This window comes from Canis lupus, chromosome X (genome assembly GCF_003254725.2).
Source record: "Canis lupus dingo isolate Sandy chromosome X, ASM325472v2, whole genome shotgun sequence".
Lineage (NCBI taxonomy): Eukaryota > Metazoa > Chordata > Mammalia > Carnivora > Canidae > Canis > Canis lupus.
The window spans coordinates 52,924,444-52,948,277 of record NC_064281.1 but is presented as its reverse complement, the minus strand read 5'-3'; the positions used below and the strand labels follow the sequence as shown (position 1 = coordinate 52,948,277).

Genomic DNA, 23,834 nt, shown 5'->3' with positions numbered 1-23,834 from the left:
TAACCTCCCCAATTTTCCAGGCTCCAAAACTTTGAGATAATACCACCAACTTCAAAAGGCTGCTTTGATTAGAGGAGATACTGTTTATAAAGTAGCTAACATAACAGTATATATTATTTGCTCAGTGAATGTGATTTCCCTTTCTAACTTGCTGCCTGTACAGGATTGTGTAGGATTGTCTACACAGCATTCGAAATTGTCTGGTGACAATATATCACATCAGAAAACAGTATGCAGCAAATATCTGTGTCTTTCAGCTCAAGAATAGGAACATACAAAATCCCCGTTTCCAGTGTTTTTATTTGCACATTTAACATTCACAAATCATTTTACAGATTTATTCTTTCCACAGGTTCATTATTTACAGGAAAGATCAGGATTACAATAGAGTACTGAAGAGGACCAAGAAATTACCAGCAGTGATGGCATAGAGTACAATGGCTCTGAAATAAACAGGACAGAGTGAACAAGAGCAGCGTGTGGTCACTTCCTACCAGCGGAACCACCGACTTCATTAAGGCAAAGCCCTTACTCTCATATTTACCCCATCTAATCTAACCCAAGTAAAAAAGGATTTTATTCTCACACTATTGCTCTACGAGGTCTTAGAAATATAACTGAAATTATAAGTGACTAGATGCATCCCCTGACTAGAAACATCTGAATAAACAGGTTAAATTTTGATGCATTAACCATCCCTCTGGGAGAATTAAAATGAAAGAGGCAGAAGTCACTTGATTCTTAAGACTGGGAAAAAGGCAAGGTGTGTGTGTGTGTGTGTGTGTGTGTGTGTGTGTTGGGTGGAGGATAAGGAGAGAAAAGGGGCTCAAGGTGGGGGAGGACAGCAAACCTAACTCTTTCATATACAACTGCTCTTGTGTTTTTTTTTCACATGCTAATATACTGTTCTATTACTCAGGTTAAAAAAAGAGAGAGAGACTTATCTATCTCCAGTCAATTCGTAGGGTGTAATCGTAATGACAGGAGTGTACTCTGGGAAAGGGGTACATTCATTTAATGAACATAGCAATGTAATTCAGAACTGTGTCCTACTCCCATCTACAGTGTTTTCCTATTTTAAATCAATTTACTGTGTGACCTTGGGCAATTTACTTACCCTTTCTGTGACTCAATTTTCTACTTGTAAAATGAGAATTGTAGCACTTTATATTAAGGATTAGAAGAGATACATAAAAAGCACATAAGAATAGTGCCTGGCCAAATCAATAGAGACAGAAAGAAGATTGGTGGTTGCCAGAGGCTGAGAGAAGGGGGAAAGGAAATGATGCTACTGGATATGGGATTTTATTGTGATGTGATAATGTTCTAAAATGAGATAGTAGTGAAAATTACACAATTATGTGAATATACTGAAAAATCACTTAATTGTATGTCACTTTAAAAAGGTGAATTTAAAAAAAAAAAAGGTGAATTTTATGGTAAAGTATGTCTCAGTAAAGCTGTTATAAAAATTCCTAAAAAAATAGAATATTGCCTGGCACAATATAAGTGCCCAATAAGTGTTAGCCATTATTAGTAGTAATATTATTGTCATTATTATTAGTTGGCCATCCTATGGCCTGAGTAAATCCCTAAAAATTCTTTATTTTCAATAAAAGCCCACAGAATCTAGAAAAGTACTTCTAATTTACATACATGAATTAACATTCATACATTTATTTCTATCCAAATTGTCTCAGAAATTAACAGTCTAATTAAGAATAACAATTTCAGTATTTTACTCCAGAATAAAGCCACTCATGCAACGGATGTCTGATCATATCATTACGGTATTTAGATAAATTTAATGACTTGATGTCACCCAAGGATTTAAAATGACAAAAGATTTTCATTTTCATCTTCAGGAATAAACAGGAACTCCAGGTACAATAAGTAGTTAGATTATAAGAAGTATACAATTAAATCTTCAAATACAGTCTTGCTAGCCTTCTAATCACATCTGGGAGATAGTTATAAAAAGACAATATAGTAAACAGTAAAATGCTGACCGGTCCTATGTCCTGTGTCAAGCCCCCCTTGAGCAACAACAGAAAAACCCCATCATAATTAAAAAGATCCAATTTAACTCGAGTAATAAGATTCCTACCAGGCAAATGACTTGACAATTAATGGTTGACATTTAAGACTACACTGCACATTTAAGAATGTCTGCATCAGTTGAGTTTTTATAATCTGAATAACAATTACATCCAGTCTTCACCTTTCCTATTGCTAAAGAATGTGACAATGGAGGCTCAAACTCAGAAGTTTGAGCAGCAAATGATAAGCCATGACAGTAGTGATGCACCACATTTGGACATGATGCTCACACACTTGAGTTTCATCTAAAGCATGAAACTTCCCAATTCCTGGGACAGGGTTTCCTTTGTTAAAATCCCCTTCTCTTCTAGTCTTTATTCTATAATTAGCCATGTGCCTTTGCAGCAAACCAGGGAAAGTTGTGTTGAGGGTTACAACTTCCAGAAAATCAGGTCTTCTGCCACAGAAGACCTTTTTTGCATATATTAAAAAATAATCATTTATACCATAAAACTGACCATTCATTTTCAGAAAGATAATCTCCATTTAACGCATCTTTATTTAAATGAAATGAAACCATTCCTTAAGTCACCCGAGAGCAACAATTAATTGCCTTAACACCCAATATAATAACCCCTCCCCCCACCCACATAACTCCCACCCCAGTTGTAGCCTTAAAAATTTCTGACCAAAATATTTAGCCTGAGTAAAATTCAGTAGGCAATTCCCTTTTGAGAAACACAATCATTTCTTTAATTTTACACTATAACCATCGGGACAGATTATGAAAAACTTTGGAAGAGAGATGTTTTTAATATGTTAGGAAAATTTAGGCAATCGAAATGGATGACAACTTAAGGACCAATTTCAAAATCAGAACCAGTTTCAAAATATTGTCTTTACCAATTCAAGACTGGAAAATTGGCTTTGTGCTCACCAGGTTTATTTTAAAATTTAGAAGGGAAATTGAAATAAATACAAATACATAACCAAAACCTTTGGAATGCTGGGACAGAGGGGACCAACTTTGTAATGCTTAGTAATTTAGTATCACGCCAAGAACCCATTTGTCCTAGTGGTGTTCTTGGTTAATTTGGGAATGGAGAAAATATGTTTTTAAATTATATATCTATGGGTAGATAGTCTCTAGATACAAAATGAATAAATATTTAGATTCCATGATAAAGAAAAACTGTGGAATAAATTCCTATCTTGATAAGTAACTGTATATACAATGAATGTTCTCTGCCTGACTCCTAATCTTTTGATTATTAAGATTTCTTCCATCTGCAATTTATAGAAGGCAGTAGCTCGTATTACCTTAAAGGAGCCCTGTTTAGCTTAGAATCAGCCTTTTCAGATAATCAGCTCCCCAAAAAGCTTTCACACTTATGTATATAAATAGCTGAGAACACAAGTAGGTGCACATGTGCAAAAAAGGTACTTGTCTAAAAAAAGAGCTAAGTAGCTTTATGAATAAAGTCTAATAGCAAGAAAATAAATTACTATTCCCCAACCCAAAAAGCACACGTAATGAAAAAACTGCTAAGCCCACTATGAAAAGGTGGCAGCTGTAAATCCATGTCATCCTGTCATGCTCTAAGCATCTAGTTGTTCTGTGAACCGGCCACCAGAACACTAAAGCCCTCCATGTTCACATGGTTAAATGCAGGCTTCTGATTTGGCTTTACTTTGTAGTTAGAAGCCAAACTACACAGAATAATGAAGAATTCCTTAGAGCTATGCTGTATCCAAAACTGCCTCATTCTACCCTTAAGAAGAAGGAAGTGCCCAAATGATAATATGCGTTAAGGACCTACCAATCTAATTTTCTGAGGTCTTCCACTTGATAAGTTCAATTGCTGGTCCACTGAGAGCTTTAATGAAAGGAAAATTACATACTGACTGCTAACAGCTTGTATATTCAGAGCTAGGGAGTAAGATTAAAAACTGGAGTGTCATTGAAGTGCTGTGAATAAGCATGGCGGAAAGGGGACTATATAGAAACACTAAAGAAGTGGATTCTCTAGAAGTCCTTTGCTTTTTCAAAAAGCAACATGTGCAGAATTTTCTCTAGTCAAAATCTGAATACCAGCAAACGCATGTTTTCTCCTCCCCAATTATGAACCCCCTTCCCAATCTCAGCCATTATCTTTTAAGCCTACGAAAGAAATAAAACAAAATGGATAGACTACCCATTCTTATTTATGAAAAGACAGGCATATTCTAATAGTCATAAGGCAATGTGTTTAAGAGCTGCACCTGAACTGGTAATCTCAAAACTGAAAATACAGTTGCTAATTCCACTCAACTTGCAGAATGTATCTATGTGCTTCCCAAATCATTGGTTGTCACTCAAATGGGCCACAGTGACCCTATCATGCCTTAATGCAGCACTATACTGCATATGCTATGTATTTTAAAGAAATAACATCAAGAGGCAAAGGACAGCCTTTCAAACATCGGTTCCTTATATAAGCAATGGTGGTACTTTAAGGTTCCCTTTTAATCTCCTCACATACCAAATACCTCCAAAATTAGACAAAAGAGGGCCAGAGGGAAAGTTCCATGGTGAGCTGTATCTTTCAGATGAGCTTTCAATTCACTGGTTTTTAATCTGCATTTCCTGATTTACTGAGGAGTGAAGGTGAGAATCATCCAACTGATGACAAAATAGAACAAGAAAACGGGATAAATGGCCAGGGCTTTCCGGTTTGGAGGCTGGCTATCAGCAAGAAAAGCTGTAGAGGCTAAACAAAACAAAACAAAATGGAATCTTTAATAAATAAGATTGTTACAAGCACTAATATTTACTACATTTTAATGTGCTCGGCATAGTCTGGAACACAGAATTATACTAAAAGTTCAGTTATATTTGTGCTCTTCAGAGAAAAAGGCATTAGCATAGTTTTCTAGATAGTTGAGAGCTACTTGTTTCCAATATGAACCTTTGAAAGTTTTCAACCATTTCACATGAAAATCCTTCTAAAAGGGGCTTCCTACCCTTTTCTGAAAAGTTACTAACCTGAATGTGCTGAGAAAGATGTAGAAGATATATAAGGCAAGTTGTTCCTATGGCAAATGGCCTCCTACTGCTGTGCTTTTAGAGTAATTGTTCTCATTATTAAGTTATCAGCTATTTTAGATGCCATCCAGGAAATGAGACTCATCTACTCATCAGTGGTCACCATTTACAGGCAATCTTTCCTGAACAACCATCTCATATCCTGCCACCCCAGGCAGAACTGCCCACTTACCTCCTCCGTGTCCCTACCATATCCTGCATGGACTTCCATCTCCCACCTGGGATGCCTATTGCCTTTAAGTGTTTACCTGTCTGGCTGCTCCATTAAGTTACAAACTCTGAGGACAGAGACCATGCCTAGTACAATGCCTGATACATAGTTTGTGCTTAAGAAATATCTGCTGAAATTAAAAAGAAAAATGGAATGCTTATAGGTGACACTCTCTCTCTCTCTTCTAAGATTCTACTTTCCAAACTGCTGAGCCTGGGCACTGGATATTTAGAACTACAAGTATGGTAAATTATCAGACTCTAAGTAAGGGATTGAGGGGTTGTCCCATGGGTAAAGCATTTGAGCTTAACACAGTCTTTGTAATGTCAATTCTGGCATTCTCAGACCTTATTTTTATATTACTTCTTGGATTTTAACCATGTTCCAGAGCAAAGATATGATAATGCACTTAAAAATATTAGGCAGCCTTTCTATCCCATGAAACAAGAAACTGTGAACAGTTCTAGTTGAAGGTAGAATTCTAAGAGAATTTTAGGAATGCAACAACAATAAGCACACAGCATTCACTGCTGCTGCTATGGGCGCTTCCTAACCTTTGGCAGAATTTTCTACTGAAGCAGAAAGGTACTATATAATGATTCCTAAAAGCCTATATTGGGAGGTGGTATAATACAGTTCTAAACAGATCTGTAAAAAAAAAAAAAAAAAAAAAAAAAATAAACAGATCTGTAAATGAGATATGCTTGGGTTTGAAACTCAATCCCCCTATTCACTAGTTATGTGTCCTAGGGCAAGTTGCTTAATCTCATTGGGTTTGTTTCTTATCTGTAAAAATGGGACTAATATACTAGTTTTTATTTCTTAGAGTTGTTGTGAGGGTTAAGTGAGATAATACATATAAAGCACTCACGATAGTTCTTGGTCTATAATAAGCAATCTGTAAATTCTGGCTACTATTCTTATCATGATTAATTTCTCAGGAAAAGACCCAAGCCATTTCTCACATCACCTATGCCTCCTATATGCTAGGATCTCAGCTAGGTCTGATATAATCTCCTTTCCCAACGCTATCCATTATTTAAGAATAAAAAAGAAAGGATATGGCTGTCCATCTCAGAAGTCCAGATATCCAACTCAGGTAAGACAGACATCATCCCTATCATTGCCTATGTAGAGAAGAGGGCTCTATGGATGACACTGGCAAGAATCAAAGCACTCACATATGAGTTAGGAATTACACTGCACCTCATCTGGTCTTCATCTCTAACTCATGTTTTTTCTTAAAATACTTTTTATTTATTTATTCATGAGAGACATAGAGAGAGAGGCAGAAACATAGGCAGAGGGAGAAGCAAGCTCCCCTGCTGGGAGCCCAATGCAGGACTCAATCCCAGGATCACGACCCGAGCCAAAGGTAGACACTCAACCACACTCAGATGCCCCTCTAACTCATGCTTTTACCTGCTTTGCTATATGTATTGTAGACACAAGTACGTCCTTACCTACTATAGACCAGGCAAACATCACAATCACAACAAAAAGTCGGACCATGAAGTTGACTGGTCCTGGCTCGGCCAAAAGCACCAACCGGCAAACCAGCATTGCCACTGTCAAGGGAAGTATACAGTAACCCAGCACACAGAGGCTCTGAAAAAAAGATCTAAAAAATAACATACATCCATAAAGATCTTAAATATAGTTGATCTGTATCATGATAGTTTCTCTATATAGATTTCTCTATATTGTGGTTTGTTTCTTTCCTCCACATATATAATACCTATATTCTAACATTGATTTTATGAGGCTAAACTTCTGTATTAAGCACATGCTTTAATTTTTCCTTCCCCATACTCTTCCTCCTTTCCTCTCAAACTCCTTTAGTGTCCATCATCTAGGATACCAGAGGATCTACTCAAATTCCTAGAGACTTCCTTCTCCCACTAAACCTCTAAAACAGTGGTTCTTAATCTTTTCTAGTTTAAAGACCTATTTGAGATTTTGTTGAAAGCTATGGACCAATTCTGCAAGACAGACATAATCTTTTAACACAAAAAAAGTCTCCATACAATTTCAGGAGCTGGAGAGAGCATATGAAGCTTATCAAAGGACCCTAGATAATTTAAGGAAAGTTAAACTAGGTTATCTTGTTCATTGGGTTTAAAAGAACTTTCTCTTTAGCCCTCATTTAAAATACCTAACTAGCCAGACTTTCCTAAAAATCTAAGATATGCTACATGGCAAGGGACAAAGTACATTTTAAGAATACTCACATGTTTCCTCCAAGAAGTTTTGAGTTGAGGGTGATGGTAACAGCACCAAACCAGACAATGACAAACACTTCTGCAAACTGGGGCCCTCCATCCTTTTCACTATCTACAGAGCTTCTTTGAAGCATTCTGTGACAAGGAAATGGCATGAGAATTACTTTATCTTTTATTTAGAGCAATAAAGTTAAGGCAAATTTTGAATCAGGGACCTGTCCTAAACTTTACCTGAAGATCTGTAATATGTAGGTTGTATGAAAGAAAGCAAAATACCAGAAGTATTTGGCAAGACTTCCTTATTTCCAATTCCAAATGCCTCAGGACTACAAGGGTCATTTCATTTGGCCTTGTTGGGATGTGTAAAAAAATTACTGAAGACCTTTATGGTTAAGCAGAGGTTATAAACTGAAGGGCCAAATGTGGCTCACAGACATGAGGTTGGACAAGACTTAAAATGGGTTTAAGTTCCAATGACAGTATTTTAAAATTGGGAGGTTTTACCTAAAAGTATGTATTTCTGGATTTTCTTTAAAAACCTGAAGAATTTCTAACACTGGGCCTACATTACTTTCCTACATGGCAACAATTGGGAGCAGCTGAATGACATAGCAGCAGGTTCCTTCACAAGGGGCTTCAGGTCACCAAATCACAATGTATATATTTAGGTTACTTCTCTAGGCCTTAGATACATTTGTATTTGTAGTCCTTTGGTTAAGGCTTTAGTTCTGACATTTATTATTTTAACTTCTTTAACTTTTACAGATTTTATTGACTTATTTAAGAGACAGAGAGCAGAGGGAGAGACAGAGCACAAGCAGGTGCAAGGGTGGGGTGTGTACAGGGAGAGGGAGAAACAGCCTGCCTACTGAGCAGGGAGCTCAATGTGGGTCAATCCCAGGATCCCGGGATCATGACCTGAGCCAAAGGCAGACACTTAACTGACTGGGCTACCCAGGTGCCCCTAATTCTGACATTTCAAAATGGAAACTGTTATAAACCTATTTAGTTGATTGTTTTGAATCAAAACATATAGAGGATTACTAAAAGACTTTGCTTTAAAATGTAGTAGTTGAACAGTCAGTTAAATATCCTCTCTTGGTCTAAGAAGTTTACAGACATAAACTGTTTTAAATTGTGGAGAGAACACTTGGGCTGAGTATAACTTTTTCCAGAAAAATAATAAGTAACACCAAGCTCACAACCTCTTTTTATTGCATAGTATAGAGGAGTCCCAAAGTAAGTCTTGTCCTACTATGCTGTTTGCCAGGACAGACTTGTGTATTCTCTAGTTGTACACAGTCCATTCCGAGTTCTGAGAATCCGATGCAAGGAATGCTGGCACACATCACTTGTTGTCTGGAATCTCTATTGCTTCTGCATGGTGTGATGGGAAAACATTAACAGGCCTCCAAGGCAGGAGATCCAGAAAGTGATCCTAGTTGTGTCACTAGGTGTATAAACTAGAGTATATCACTTGATGTCTTGGGACTCCGGTTTTCTTCTCTGCAAATAAATTAGGTTAAACTACATAATTTCTAATGTTAATCTTTTAAAACTAAAAAATGTATATACTCAGTGATTTTAATATAAACCTGCCTATCAAGGCACTGGAGTATTATCCTTGATGTGATTATTAAAGGCATAAGAAACAGCACTCTATGTTATTACCTAAATTACCACACATTTAATTTATATTAAAAATGGGTAGAGAAGACATTTAAAATTTTTTTGAATTTAGAATCATAAAAGGTCAAGCCTGGAAGGGTTCCTCAGCCATCTCCTTGTATAGATAATGGAAGAGGAGACCCACGGGGGTTAGGTGGGAAGAGATACATAATAACCACAGAAGAAGAGAATGGGCGGTCAAGAAAACCTGAGGTTGAATCCCAGGTCCACCACTATTTGTGTGATCTTGGTTCAGTCCTCAATCTCTTTGAACCTAAACTTGTTTGTCAAAATAATATTCTTTTTATGAGGACACAATAAAGAGAAGGTATTTAAAAGTTTTCTGTAAACTGGGAAAAATCATTATATACATTTTGGTTCTAAGTAGCCCAAAATCACTTTGCTGATAGGACAGTCAGGATGAGAACCCACAACTGAATCCTAATGCAGTATTTTTTCCACACTACCAATGGTTATATTCCCCTCTCCAATGGAACTTCGCTCTTCTGTCCTCTCCCTTTATGTACAATAATAAGGAAAGCCTAACACTTTGAAACATGATCTTGCTTTGAACTCTACCACTTCTACTCTAATTTATTCTCATTCATATTATTATTAGGATTTTAAAAGAATTATGTCTGCAAATCAACAGTGCTTAAACCTATAGATATTTAATTAATTTAATGATGGGGAGGTGCATGAGAGTAAACAAATGTCAGTTCAAAAGAAATGGCTAAAACAGGCTAAGAAGTTATTGGCAAACAGAGAGGAGCATAGTTTTCACATCTTTAATTCCATCACTCTTTGAATTGATGTGGAAACCTATTTGACTTTTTAGAATTAAATCATAAGGAGTACAATATGTCATAGAAGTCCTACATGAAATAATCAAAATTTCCCTCAGTTTTGAAACTCCACACAAAAAAGTATAGTCTATCTCAAATGACAAAGGAAGGAGATGCAAGTACTCACAATGCCAGTGTCACACAAAGGATCAAAGGGCCCCATAAGTCCCCTACAAAGCAAGAAAAGACAGAAGACTGTTAAGAAACAACCAGGTAGTATTTTCTATCTTTATTCCAGTACCTACCTCTTCCACTCTTGGAATTCAGATATCTACCTTTCTGCCTGCCCAAGTGTTCCCACCTCTCCTACTCCTCTTCCTGTCCTCCCTGGTCCCCGATTCTGAATGTCCTTCTTCATAGATCCTTTCAATTTTGTTGCCTTCATATCCCATAACTCATCCCTCTTCTATCTACTAAGCCACATTCCAGTATGCTATAAAGACCAATGAGTCAGGAGTCAAAATACTTAGGTACCCCCCCTCAGAAAGACTAGAGCCAAGTCACTCAACCAAAGTGAGACTCCACTAGACAAGGCAAGTATAATCAGGCTCACATCAAGAATATGAGAAATGAATTTGAGAAGGAAATGACTTCCCCAAGTTTATATAAATAGGTGTGGAGGTGGGACCAGAACCTTGGTCTTCTGATTCCTACTTCTAGTTTCTTTCTATTCTGCAATACTGCTTCTCTTTTATAATCCTTACTTTGAACTAGTATGGGAATTGCTGTTCTTTAAGGTGAAAAAACAGGCCAATATCAGTAATTTCATAAGGTTAAACCCTAGCAAATAACATGAAAGCTTTCTGAAAAGTATAAAAGGCTCTGCCAATATCAGGTCTAAGCACAGTGGTTCTCAATTAATAGCTGTTAGGTAAATTAATCAGCCAACAGTTTAGTAACATACAGCTTACAGCAAAATTACCTTCCTCGACTAATATGAAAAAAAGACATATACCATTTCTAACTTTACCCTCATATGTACATAATTTTAAAGAAGTATGCATATGTTCATACTTAAATATGTTTCACATTATATACATCATTTTGATGCTACAGTGGAAAGTTTGGAAAAGATATAAAGAAAAATCATAATCCTACCACTCTGATAAAATATTGTTTTTCTTGTTCAATTTTTGAGCTTATCAACTAAAAAAGTGAATTCAAGTACAACTGACATTAATACACTGACTTTTAAAAAATACACTGCAGTTTTTTTAATTCATAAAAAATCTATAACAGTATTTTAAAACTTTCCTTATTATATATATAATTAATTATATATAATAATCTATATATACATATATGTATATGTCTATATATAAAACACAAATTTTACCATTTTAGTCACTTTTAAGTGTACAGGTTTGAGTACATTCATTGTTGTACAACCTTCATATCATCCATCTCCAGAACTTTTTCATCTTCTCAAACTAAAACTACAACCCATGAAATAATAACTCTCATTCCCAACTTAGCCTCTGGCAATCATCATTTTACTATCAATTCAACTACTTTAGGGACCTAATATAAGTGAAAAAATATATGTCCTTTTGTGACTCGCTTATTTTAGCTTAGCATAATGTCTTCACAGCTCATCCATGTTGCAGCATAGGTCAGAATTTCCCTCCTTTTTAAAGCTGAGTCATATTCCATCAGTATATGGTATGTCATGGTATATATACCACAATTTATCTATCCATCTATCTGTTGATGGACATTTGAAATTGTTTTCACTTTTTGGCTATTGTGAAAAATGCTGCTATGAACAAGAGTGTATAAATAACTGTTTGAGTTTCTGCTTTCAGTTTTTGGGTATAAACCCAGAAGTGGAATTGCTGGATCATATAGTAATTCTATGCTTAATTTTCTGAGGAACCACCATGCTGTTTAGCACAGAGCTGCACCACTTTACATTCCCACTAACAATGCACAAAGGTTCCAATTTCTCCACATCCTTACCAGTGCTTGTTATTTTCTGTTTCTTTGATAATGGCCATCCTACTGGGTGTGAAGTGATATTGCATTGTGTTTTTTAAAATTTATTTTAAGTCATGAACTCTTTTCCTTGCCACTTTGCCGAGCGCTATGCTAACAGGGCAGAGTAGAAGAGCAAATTTGGGCAATGACTGACTTAACTTTTGTGCCAGCCTGTCTATCTATCCCCACAAGGTCTGGGAATGGACCATAACATATGACATAGCTAATGATCATCACTAATCAGCAAAATAACACACAGGTTCTGCATTGCCACTGAAGCAACCTTGCTTAGGACTGAGCCATGGCAGCAGTTGAAAGGATATCTTTACATCTGAGATAGCAGTGGTAAAATGGAAAGGGCAATGAACTAGAAAATTGGGTTCTAATTCTGCCTGTGTCTTCTTGACTACAATCAGCTTCTCTGAGACTCGTATTCTTCGTCTGTAAAACAGGAGCAGTAACTCCTACTTCATAAGGTTGTTGTAAGGATTAAAAAAGATGTGTGTGTATAGAGGAAGATCAAGGCACTAGAATAATAGCTACCATTTATGGAGTGCCTACTAAATGTCAGATGCTGTGCGAGGTAGTTGGTAGCCATTATCTCTAATTTTCATCAGCACATACACATTATCTCCCCTTTAACAGAGGAAGAAACTTGAGCCTCAAAAAAGTTAACTGTCTTATCCAAGATCACATAGGTAGTGACAGAACCACTATTCAAGCACAGATCTGTCCATCCTATTTCCACTACATACCAGCAGCAGCAAATCATGTAAGCTCCAACCCACAGTGTATTATGTTGAACAAGATTCTGATGCTGCATCCAGTCTCCACAAATGGATGGCACATGTGCCACGTATTTGAAATCCCTACATGATAGCTGAGATGCTGCCAAAATAGAAGGTATACTCATGTACAACCCGATTGTTACTATTCTGAAACAACTGATTCAATTTTTCTGATAAAGGGTACTATGAAAACAAAAATAAAAGGTCTAGCAATTTTAATAATAAATTCTAAATAAGAACATAATTCATTGCAAACAGTTTTGATAGACCTCTTGAACAAAAAAAAATCAGTCATCAGACTAAGAGTTCTACAAATAGAAATGTCAATAAGGATACTATTAATTTGTTAATCCTTAATGGGTATTAGCTGTTATTCTAATTTAACATTCAAACATTTTGCCTTTCCCTTCTAAATTATCAGCTCTTTAGTTGAATAAAGTCCCTATGTGTTTGCAGCTTCCAGAAATATTTTTTGCAGTGGCTATTATAGCAGGTGAGGATATACAGACTATATTTATTGATGAAGACAGTATATCAAGCAAAATCTTCCCAATCTTTGAAATTCCATTCTAAATGTTTAAGTTCTTCCAAAATGTTTATTTGCATATTATTTATATATTTTCTCATTCTGCAAAATGTCAGGTTTTTTTTATCATAGATATTTAGCTATATAAAGTACTGATGATAAGGTACAGTGAAAAACAGCAAATCCTCAAAAAACTCATATACTTACAATCTCTCAAAAGAGTATTACTTTTTCTTGGGTACAAAACATGCATGAACTTTTTCCCAACAGCTTTTAGATCACGCATCTGAAAGATATAAACAACTTGCATTATCATGACCAAAGTTACCAAGTAGTCCCCTCAATTAATTTGCTAAAATTTCTTTTATTTTAACCACCTGGGAGTCCTTCATTGAATTTGGGAACTACAATTCCAGTTTAACTCCTTCACTACACAAGCAGACCAGAAAGGCAGGGTGTTTCTATTAACTTTTTTATTAACTCCGTAAGCCAACATTTAACTCTTTACCACATCCAGCATTCTGTTTTAATTTTAAAGCTCTGTAAAAGAGAAATATAGCTGTCCCAATATGTTACTCAAAGAACCTAAAATGATAGATCTACTAAAATCTACTCTGCAAAACATGGCATCTGACTTTCAGTTCATAACTGATGAAGTCCAAGGGCCATAAATTAGCCTGCTCCATTATACACAATATAAAACAAACTAATTTCCAACATTCCCAGATTAACTGATAAAAGAATCCTAGAAGCCAGATTTTAAAAAATCAAGACATGTGAGGGGACCCTGGGTAGCTCAGTGGGTTAAACATATGCCTTCAGCTCAGGTAATGATCTCACAGTCTTGGGATGGGGCCCTGTGTCAGGCTCCCTGCTCAGTGCAGGTGGGGGGAATCTGCCTCTCCCTCTGCCCTTACTCCCTGCTCATGAATAAATAAAAATATCTTTAAAAAATCAACACATTTGAGGAAGAGTGTAGTAATACAAATATAACCTGTAAAAATATAGTTAATTCTGTCCTAATTTTTTTCACCTAGAAATTTCTTCACGTCATTAACAGTTCTTTGTAAATACATTTTTAATGGTTGTTTAGTATTCCACTACATAGATGTAACATAATTTACTTAACTGATAACTTCTCTGCTGTTCAATTTCCCTTTACTATAAGGACTGCTATAATAAATATCTTTGTATATTCATATTTTTCTGTATTTTGAAAAACATTTTTAAAAAAAATTTCTGTATACTCTATGTGGAGAATTATCAGCTAAAAATATTTGAAAATTGTAAAATTCTTAATACTCATTATAGCCAAACTGCTGTCCAAGAAGGTTGTACCAAATTGTTCTCTAGGGGAAAATCTTAAATTTCAATAAATAAGATTTACTGAAAATCAGTGAACCAAACAAAAATAATTACAAAGTGCTAGAGTTATTTAGTCCCATGCTACTGAACAGGAGTTCTATCAGCTAGTCTTACTTACAATGGTATTCTGAACAGATTCATTTAATGTGGAGCTGTCAAATTCCTGAATTTGAGATCTCATAGGAATGGTGATTTCTCCTTCCACGGGGATGTCTTGAGAGATTGATATATCGGAAAGGCCTGCAAACTGAGAAGAGTTGGGGAAAAGAAATTAAAGCCTGTAATCAACTGCAGCATTCTTCAAAGACATCATTTTCTAGTGAGCAGGGACTATGTCTTTTTGTAGGGTTTTATACAGTTTTTTAAGTAAGGTATTAGTTTACCAGATGTTAAGCAATGTGGTCAACTAAAATTCTCAAATGTTTATTTCTTTTAACTTAAAGAAGGAGATGGCATATGATGAAAAAAGTTACAAAGTAAATGGCATAGATACTTTCTTGCTCTCAAATATTTGCTTTCTTTCAAGCATGCAGCCATCACAGGGCACAAGCTAACAAGATTGCAAAGCTATTTGAAAGTGACCTTTTGGCAATCACATCTTTACACAGCCACAATTCTGTAGCTCTTCAGCTCCTTGGTAGGCTCTGGTGGCCTCTGCTGGCTAGAAAGGAGTGTTATGTGAAGCCTGAAGGGCAACTGGGAAGAACAGGGAAATAGCAAAATAAATCTTGATCTCTACTCTTTTTACCAGGTTACTTGGCAAACCAGATCAAACAACATTTCCAAAGTGAATTATGAGATTGCAAGCTTATAAACTCTTATGTTCATCTGCCAAATTTTATTATTGTAACTAAAACGTTGAAATCTTCAAGTTCCTAAGAAAACAAAAGCAATCCCTTCTCATGGATTTTGGCCCAACAGGCACAATATTTAAATGGTAGCAGTTGCAGGTAAATAAAGTACAAGATTGTATGCTGCACAAATCATGGTGAATTTCTACAAAGATATGGAAAGTATAAAGTCAAATGATAATGTCAGAAATAAATGAACACAGTTTAACAGATGAATAATGCCTTTGACAGCTGTATCTGTAGATTCAACACAGCCAAAGAAAGAAATCAGTAATAGGCCAGTCAAAATTATCTGGACTAAAATAAAAAGAAAATTTTAGAAAGAAAAAAATCTATGTATCAAATCATTGTATACCTTAAACTTATACAGTATTATAATGCCAGTTATATCTCAATAAAACTAGAAAAACAAACAAAACCTAAAACAGAATAAGCATCCAAGAGCTGTAAGTCAATATCAAATAGTCTAATATAGATAGATAGATAGATAGATAGATAGATAGATAGATAGATAGAAAAATATAATTGGAATCTCAGAAGAGAGAAAATGTATCTGAAAATATATTTGGATTTTTTATAATGGCTGAACACATTCCCAAAATAATGAAACATATCAAATGACAGACCCAAACCCAGAGAACCCCACTCAAGATAAACACCTAAAGACAAAACAAAATTAAAAATCCAAAACTTGGATACATTCAAACTACTGAAAACCAAAACTATAACCCTGAGGGTAGCTAGAGAAACAAAAGATGTTGTATTCAGAGGAACAGAGATAAATAACAGACATTTCACCCAAAACTACCCAAGCGAGAAGAAAATGGAAGCACCTTTAGAATGCTGCAAAAACAAAACAAAACAAAACAAAACAAAAAAACAACAACCCTGTAACCTATAATTCTAAATCCAGCAAAAGAAGCTATCAAAAATGAAGGCAAAATAAAGACTTTTTTTTAGACAAGCAAATGCTGAGGCATGCACTACAAGAAATGTTAAATAAAAATCTTCAGGAAGATGGTATTAGAAGGAAACTTTGATTTACACAGGAAAAGATCACCAGGAAGTGGTTAAAATGAAGATAAGTACAAAAAATATTTTTTCTTGTTTTAAATGATTCTAAAAGATGATTGCCGGGATCCCTGGGTGGCGCAGCGGTTTGGCGCCTGCCTTTGGCCCAGGGCGTGATCCTGAAGACCCGGGATCGAATCCCACGTCAGGCTCCCGGTGCATGGAGCCTGCTTCTCCCTCCCTCTGCCTGTGTCTCTGCCTCTCTCTCTCTCTCTCTGTGTGACTATTATAAATAAATAAAAATTAAAAAAATAAATAAAAGATGATTGCCTAAAGCAGGGGTCATGAAACGTTTTCTGTAAAGGACTCCAAAAGTAAGTGTTCTGGGCTTTGAGAGCCATGTAGATTCTGTTGCAACTACTCAACTCTACCACTGTAGCATGAAAGCAATCAAAGACAAGATATAAACAATGAATAAAACCTTATTTTTAAAAACAGGTAGTGAGTCAGATTTTAAATTATAAAAATATGACATTTGGGAGATGAATGGAAATTTGAACACTGACAAGATACTTGATACTAGGGAATATTTACTCAAGTCATGTTGCCTGAGATTTCTTTCAAAATAGTATAGTAGGGAAATGGATAGGGCTATAGAAGAAAGAAGATTGGCCATAAATTGATAAGTATTGAAAGTTAGGTACATGAGGGTATATTTTACCATACTTTTGTATGCCTCTGAAACTTTTCTTAATAAATAGTTAAAAAACAAACATTCCTAATTTTAGGGACCACCTAAGTTTTTTTTTTATTCTTGCTCCACCTCCAACCAAAAAGAACCTGAATGCAATCAAACCTCTGTATCTTAGAGTTTAAAGGAAATATGTGGATAGAGGAACATACTAAAAATACCACAAGGATACAATCAGCCAAATACAGAAAGTGAAGAATCCTACAAGACAAATCACTGAATTTAAACAAATAAATTACATTTAAAACAGGAGGACATTTATACACTAAGAGAAACTTAAGAGATTTATTATCCAAATGCATTTTGTTGAGTTTGTTTGGATCCTGTTTTGAACAAATTGTAAAAACACATCTTTTTAAAAAATTGTGAGATGATGAGCAGGGATTAGATGATATCTAGGAATTACTAGTTTTGTTATTGTGATAGCAAAGAAAATGTCCTTACCTGTTAGAGAAATACACTGATGTATTTACAGGAAAAGTGATATTTCTAGGATTTGCCTTAAAAGACTCAGAACAGATCATGAAAGGCAATGAAAGACCATTAAAGACTGAATGGAACTAAGGAAAAATAACAGGTCAATGCAATGTGAAATCCTGGAACATTAGTAGAAAACCTGATAAAATTCAAGTAAGATCTGTGATTTAGTTAATAGTATTGTGCCAATGTTAATTTACTGATTCTGATCATTGTACTGTGGTTATGCACAGTGTTAATATTAGAGGAAACTGGGGGAGGCATATGTAGGAAATCTCTGTTGCAACTTTTCGGTATGTATAAAATTAGTTAAAAATAAACAGGTTAAAAAATCATACTCCAGGGGCGCCTGGATGGCTCTCAGTGGATTGGGCATTCACCTTCAGCTCGGGTCATGGTCTTGGGGTGCTGGGATCGAATCCCACATCAGGCTCACTGCTTGGTGGCAAGTCTGCTTCTCCCTCTCCATCTTTGATCTCTCTGGCTCTCACTCTCTCTCAAATAAATAAATAGTATTTCCTGCTTCATCGAGTATTAGTTGACCATAGAGTTGAGGGCCCATTTCTGGTTACTCTATTCTGGTCCATTGATCTTTGTGTCTGTTTTTATGCCAGTACCACACGGTCTTGATACAGCTTTACAGTACAACCTGAAATCCAGCACTGTGATGCCCCCAGCTCTGGTTTTCTTTTTCAATATTCCCCTGGCTATTCGGGGTCCTTTCTGATGCCACACAAATCTTAAGATGATTTGTTCCAACTCTCTGAAGAAAGTCCATGGTATTTTGATAGGGATTGCATTAAGTGTGTAAATTGCCCTGGGTAGCATTGACATTTTCACACTATTAATTCTTCCAATCCATGAGCATGGAATATTTTTCCATCTCTTTGTGTCTGCCTCAATTTCTTTCAGAAGTGTTCTGTAGTTTTTAGGGTATAGATGCTTTACCTCCTTGGTGAGGTTTATTCCTAGGTATCTTATGCTTTTGGATGCAATTGTAAATAAATAAGTAAAAATGCTTAAAAAATTCATACTCCGAAGAAAAAGGAACCCTCATACACTGTTGGTGGGAATGCAAGCCAGTGCAGCCACAGTGAAAAGCAGTATGGAGGTTCCTAAAAAATTAAAAATAGAATCACCATAGGATCCAGTAATTCCACTACTGGGTATTTACCTAAAGAAAATGAAAACACTGACTTGATGGGACACCTGGGTGGCTCAGTGGTTGAGCATCTGCCTTTGGCTCAGGGCGTGATCCCAGGATCTGGGATCAAATCCCACATCTGGCTCCCTGTGGGGAGCCTGCTTCTTCCTCTGCCTATGTCTCTGCCTCTCTCTCTATGTCTCTCATGAGTAAATAAATAAATCTTTTTTTTAAAAAAGAAAACACTAACTTGAAAAGATATATGCACCCCTAGGTTTATTGCAACATTATTTACAATAGCCTAGACATGGAAGCATACCAAGTGTCCATTGATAGATGAATGGATAAAGATGTGGTATATATACAATGGAATATGATTCAGCCATAAAAAAATGAGATCTTGCCATTTGCAGCAACATGGATGGATCCAGAGAGTAACTTAATGCTAAGTAAAAAAAGTCAGAGAAAGACATATATATTACTTCACTCATATTTAGGAAACAAAAACAAATGAATGACAAAAAAAAGAGACAAAAAAAAACCAGACTCTTAAAATATAGAGAACAAGATGGTTGCAAGATGGGAGGTTGGTTGTGGGGGGGGATAGGTGAAAAATATAAAGGGGATTAAGAGTACACTGACATGATGAGCACTGAGATGTGCATAGCATTGTTGAACCACTATGTTGTACACCTGAAACTATTATATCACTATATGTTAATTATACTTGAACTTAAAAAATAAATTAAAAATAGATTATAAATTTAAAAAAATCATACTCCAGAAAAAAATATGTGGTGGGGAGATGAAATAAGAATAGCAGAATTTTGGGATGCCTGGGTGGCTGAGTGGTAGAGTGTCTGCCTTTGGTTCAGGGCATGATCCTGGGGTCCTGGGATCGAGTCCCACATCGAGTTCCCTTTAGGAAGCCTGCTTCTCCCTCTGCCTATGTCTCTGCCTCTCTCTGTGTCTCTCATGAATAAATAGATAAAATCTTTAAAAAAAGAATAGCAGATTTTTGATAGGTACATAGGGTTCATTACACCACTCTTTATTTATATACTTAAAAGCTTCTGTAATACAATTTTCAAATACATCACTTCTTTGTTTCTGTCATTCCCTCAAACTACTCTTGTCCCCTTCCTCTTTCCTGATCAAATTGCTCTGCACTTGCCCACTCTCTTAATCCTTTGTAATTTGGCACTGGACTTCCTACAACTTTACTGACATGGCTCTGTAACAGTGACCTCATAATGAAGAAATATAAGGATCCTTTCACCCTCTGAATATTCGTCAGCACTTTATATGTAAATCACCCCTTTTGAAACTGCATACTCTCACTACTATGACACTGACCTTTCAAACTCCAGGATTGCTGTTTCTTTTTTTTTTTTTAAAGATTAAAAAAAATCTTTTCTGTTCAGGCATCAGTATCCTCCCATTTGTCTACAGCTTTGCTTTTCAAAATGTGGTATAGAGAACAATAGCAGCAGCAGCAGCACCTGGGAGCTTGTGAGAAATGCAGAATCTCAGGTCTCATCTGAGCTACCAAATCAGAATAAGATGATTGCTATGCACATTATAGTTTGAAAAACTGTGAGCCAAGATACATTCTCCCTAGCACTACAAACCCTCGAGGATCCTGCCTGTCTCAGATCTTTATGACTCCCACCACTGCTATCTATCTATAGTCCAGTTGGCAATCACTTGCTCCTAGAACTACGGTTTTGCTGGTCTAGATTCTAGACATTCCTCATGGGAAGTGTCCCTCAATTATGTTGTCAAATTCATGATTTTAAACCCTTCCTTCCTCAAAAATTTCCACTGGCTCCTCCGCCTATTAAACCTCCAACCTTAGTAGTCAATAAGAAGAAATAACACTTAGTGAATAATCATTATGCACCAGGCATTCTACCAAATGTTTTACATGTCTTAACTTATTTAATCCACCTAACAATCCTATGAACTAACTAATACTGTATCTTCAGTCTACAGATGGGGAAACTGAGGCATGGAGAGGTTAAATGATAGAACTTAGAATCAAACCTAGGCAATTTGACCCCCGTGCACAAATTCCTAACCACTGTTTCATACTGCCTCCCTAATTCAGTAGCCTTATTTTCTAAGGCTTACCTCCTAAAAGTTCCCGGTGCTTTAGCCAAAGTGATTTGCCTGTTGTCCTATAAATACATTAACACTTCCCAACCTCTGTACCTTCACCCATGAGAGGTTGTGTAGTATTAATACAAATAATCTGGATTTCAGAAGCAGACCTAGCTTCAAATTTTAGGCCTGGCCACTCACGGGTTCTAAGACCCTAGGGAAATCAAACTTCTCTGAGTCTCATCTTCTCATCTTCAAGTAAAACAGAGTTTAAAAGCCACATAACTGAAATGGTTGCTTTGAAGTCCCCAAAATATGCAGAGGGTGTCTAGTACAATCCTGGCACATAGCACATGCTCAATCATTGATAGCTCTTATGCCCACCTGAGATTTAGAATCCTACCCACCCTTTTGAGGCCCTCTCAAATATAACTTCTACTATATAGCTTGCTTTGTCACCCCAACTGGACATGATAGCATCTTCCTTTAAATTTTGTTAAGGTTTTTATTTTTATTTTTTTTATTTATGATAGTCACACACAGAGAGAGAGAGAGAGGCAGAGACATAGGCAGAGGGAGAAGCAGGCTCCATGCACCGGGAGCCCGACGTGGGATTCGATCCCGGGTCTCCAGGATCACGCCATGGGCCAAAGGCAGGCGCCAAACCGCTGCGCCACCCAGGGATCCCTGTTAAGGTTTTATGTGTAACTTTCTCTGATATACTACCTTATTTTAGCATTGTACATTTGTCATATTAGACTATAAGCATCATAAGAGCAACTCATTTGTATTCCCTAAAGCAGCTACCATAGTGCATTGCATATTGTGGGAGTTCAATAAATATCACTAAATAGAAGTGGATTGTACTGTTAAATAATGAATGGCTAAAACCACTAAAATTCATAAAAGAGAGGTGGAACAGGAACAGGAAACAGCTAAGCACCTGTAACTATGTCAACCATGCACTGTGTGTATACTATCTCATTAGTACCCTCATCAGTTCTGTGATGGGTTACTATCCCATTTTCCAAATGAGGAAACTGGGGTTGAGAGTGACTTCCTCAAGGTCACAATCATTCCATGAGAACTTAGACCCACTCATTCTCTTTCATTGCTGTATCCTCAGTGCCTAAAAAGAGTACCTGGAACATAGCCAATGCTCGATAAATATTTGTTGAGTGAATGCAGTGATAAACAATAGTGCTAGTAAGCAGAACCAGGATCAGAAGCAATTTCATCTGTTTCCCAGTCCAGTCCTCTGCTTTGTTAACTTGCCAATTTATTTAACACAGAGGAAAGGGAAGTACCATTTATTAAACAACTACTATAGAACTGAATACTGGGAAGAGGGATCTTAGGGCAGAATGTTGAATAATTATACTCCTCAGTTCATGATGCTGATTGTGGTCAACACTGTACCTAAATTATAGCATTTCACCTTCCTAAAAATTCTTTGAGGCAGGTATTTTTATATCCATTTTATAAACGAAGAAACACTCTTCATGAAATGATTTGCCTAAACTCTTAAGAGGAAGAGTGGGTGATTCCAGCCCAAGTAAGTTTAGCTCCAAAACCTGTGTTCTTAAATACCTGTCCAGACTTTGAGCTTGTATTTGCAATGGAAATCGTATCCCATGGTGACAGGAGCAAGGTTGCATCATGCAGAGCATAAGGTTCATGAAGAGCATTGCAACGAGCTGCAACAGGGAGGGCAGGGATTAAACCAAGACTACTGAGGTCACTGAACAAATCAATAATCAAGTTATAACGTCCTATGGGAAGCAATCTCATTAACCCAAGAATGCTGCTACTCCAAGAACTAGTACCATAACTTGATAACATGAAGGACAGGAGAAACAAAGATATTTAAGAAATCACCTAAAGCTCGGCATTTAACACAATGTACGGGACGAGGACCAGCCCTGAGAGTATGGGAAAGAAAAGCGAATAGGAGTTTCACAAGAAGGCGTGGAAGGAACGAGGAGGGCAGGGGGAAAGCGGTTAGCCCAAAGAGCAGGTGCAGTGTTGGAACGGGTTCTGGCATCGGGTATAGCGCGGGCCTAAGGGGAGGGGGAGTTCCGGCCTTCTCAGACCAGGAGCCCGTCACCCGACTTCCTTAAGGGCACTCTGCCTCACCCTCAGTCCCGTTTGTCGCAGAACCCAAGCTCACCAGCGGCCTGGGAGTTGTTGTCCCCGGGTCTCCAGAAGACTCTGCCGCTTTCGCCATCTTAGCCCTCCTTCTCCCGGGTCGCTCCCGTAGGCCTTTGCGGAACCCGAGACGTGGAAGCCGCAGCTGGTCAGCGCGTCATCGCGTGGCGGTCGCGTCACCAAAAGGCGCCTGGTAACAGCTGTTGGTCCCGTCACTTTGCTTTCCGTGTCTGGCCTCCGGTTGTCGGGGAAAGGTCCGAGTCGCCGCGCCTAGCTTGCTTCGCTTCGCTTCTTAGGAGCACGGGTCCGGTTAGACATGCTCCCCCTTTCCTAACCGCGGCGCTCAGATCGCTCCGCCGCTGCCCTCGCCCCCGCCTCTGTTTTCTTCAATCCGTCGCACCCACGCAGCTCAGGGCGGATCCCCAGGGCTAGCTAGCACCTCACGGAAAAAGCCTGCGGCTCCCCGGGCTGCCGAACAATTTCACGTTTCGTGCTCCTGAATAAAGAGATCAAACCCTCCTGACCGACCGCTCCCTCCACTGTCGCCCCTGCCTGGCTGATTCCTTGTGTCCCCCCACCCCAACCTCCACCAGCCGCTTTCCAATTCTCAACTTTTACAAAC

General features: G+C 37.3%; 1 protein-coding gene across 2 annotated transcripts; it reads right to left on the bottom strand.

The window, feature by feature from the left end:
• Positions 1-282: 282 nt before the first annotated feature.
• On the bottom strand, positions 283-23,560 carry YIPF6 (Yip1 domain family member 6). Of its 2 annotated transcripts, XM_025466072.3 has the most exons (8): positions 23,201-23,560; positions 22,655-22,761; positions 14,846-14,974; positions 13,570-13,648; positions 10,199-10,241; positions 7,568-7,693; positions 6,800-6,957; positions 283-4,790 (listed from the first exon to the last, which is right to left on the bottom strand). In XM_025466072.3, the coding sequence occupies exons 1-8, from the start codon at positions 23,289-23,291 to the stop codon at positions 4,672-4,674; spliced, it is 852 nt and encodes a 283-aa protein (XP_025321857.1). In that variant the 5' UTR covers positions 23,292-23,560; the 3' UTR covers positions 283-4,671. The 2 variants fall into 2 exon arrangements, with proteins under 2 accessions (XP_025321857.1, XP_025321858.1); XM_025466073.3 differs by lacking the exon at positions 22,655-22,761 and having other exon boundaries at positions 23,235-23,542.
• Between the last annotated feature and the right edge of the window lie 274 nt (positions 23,561-23,834).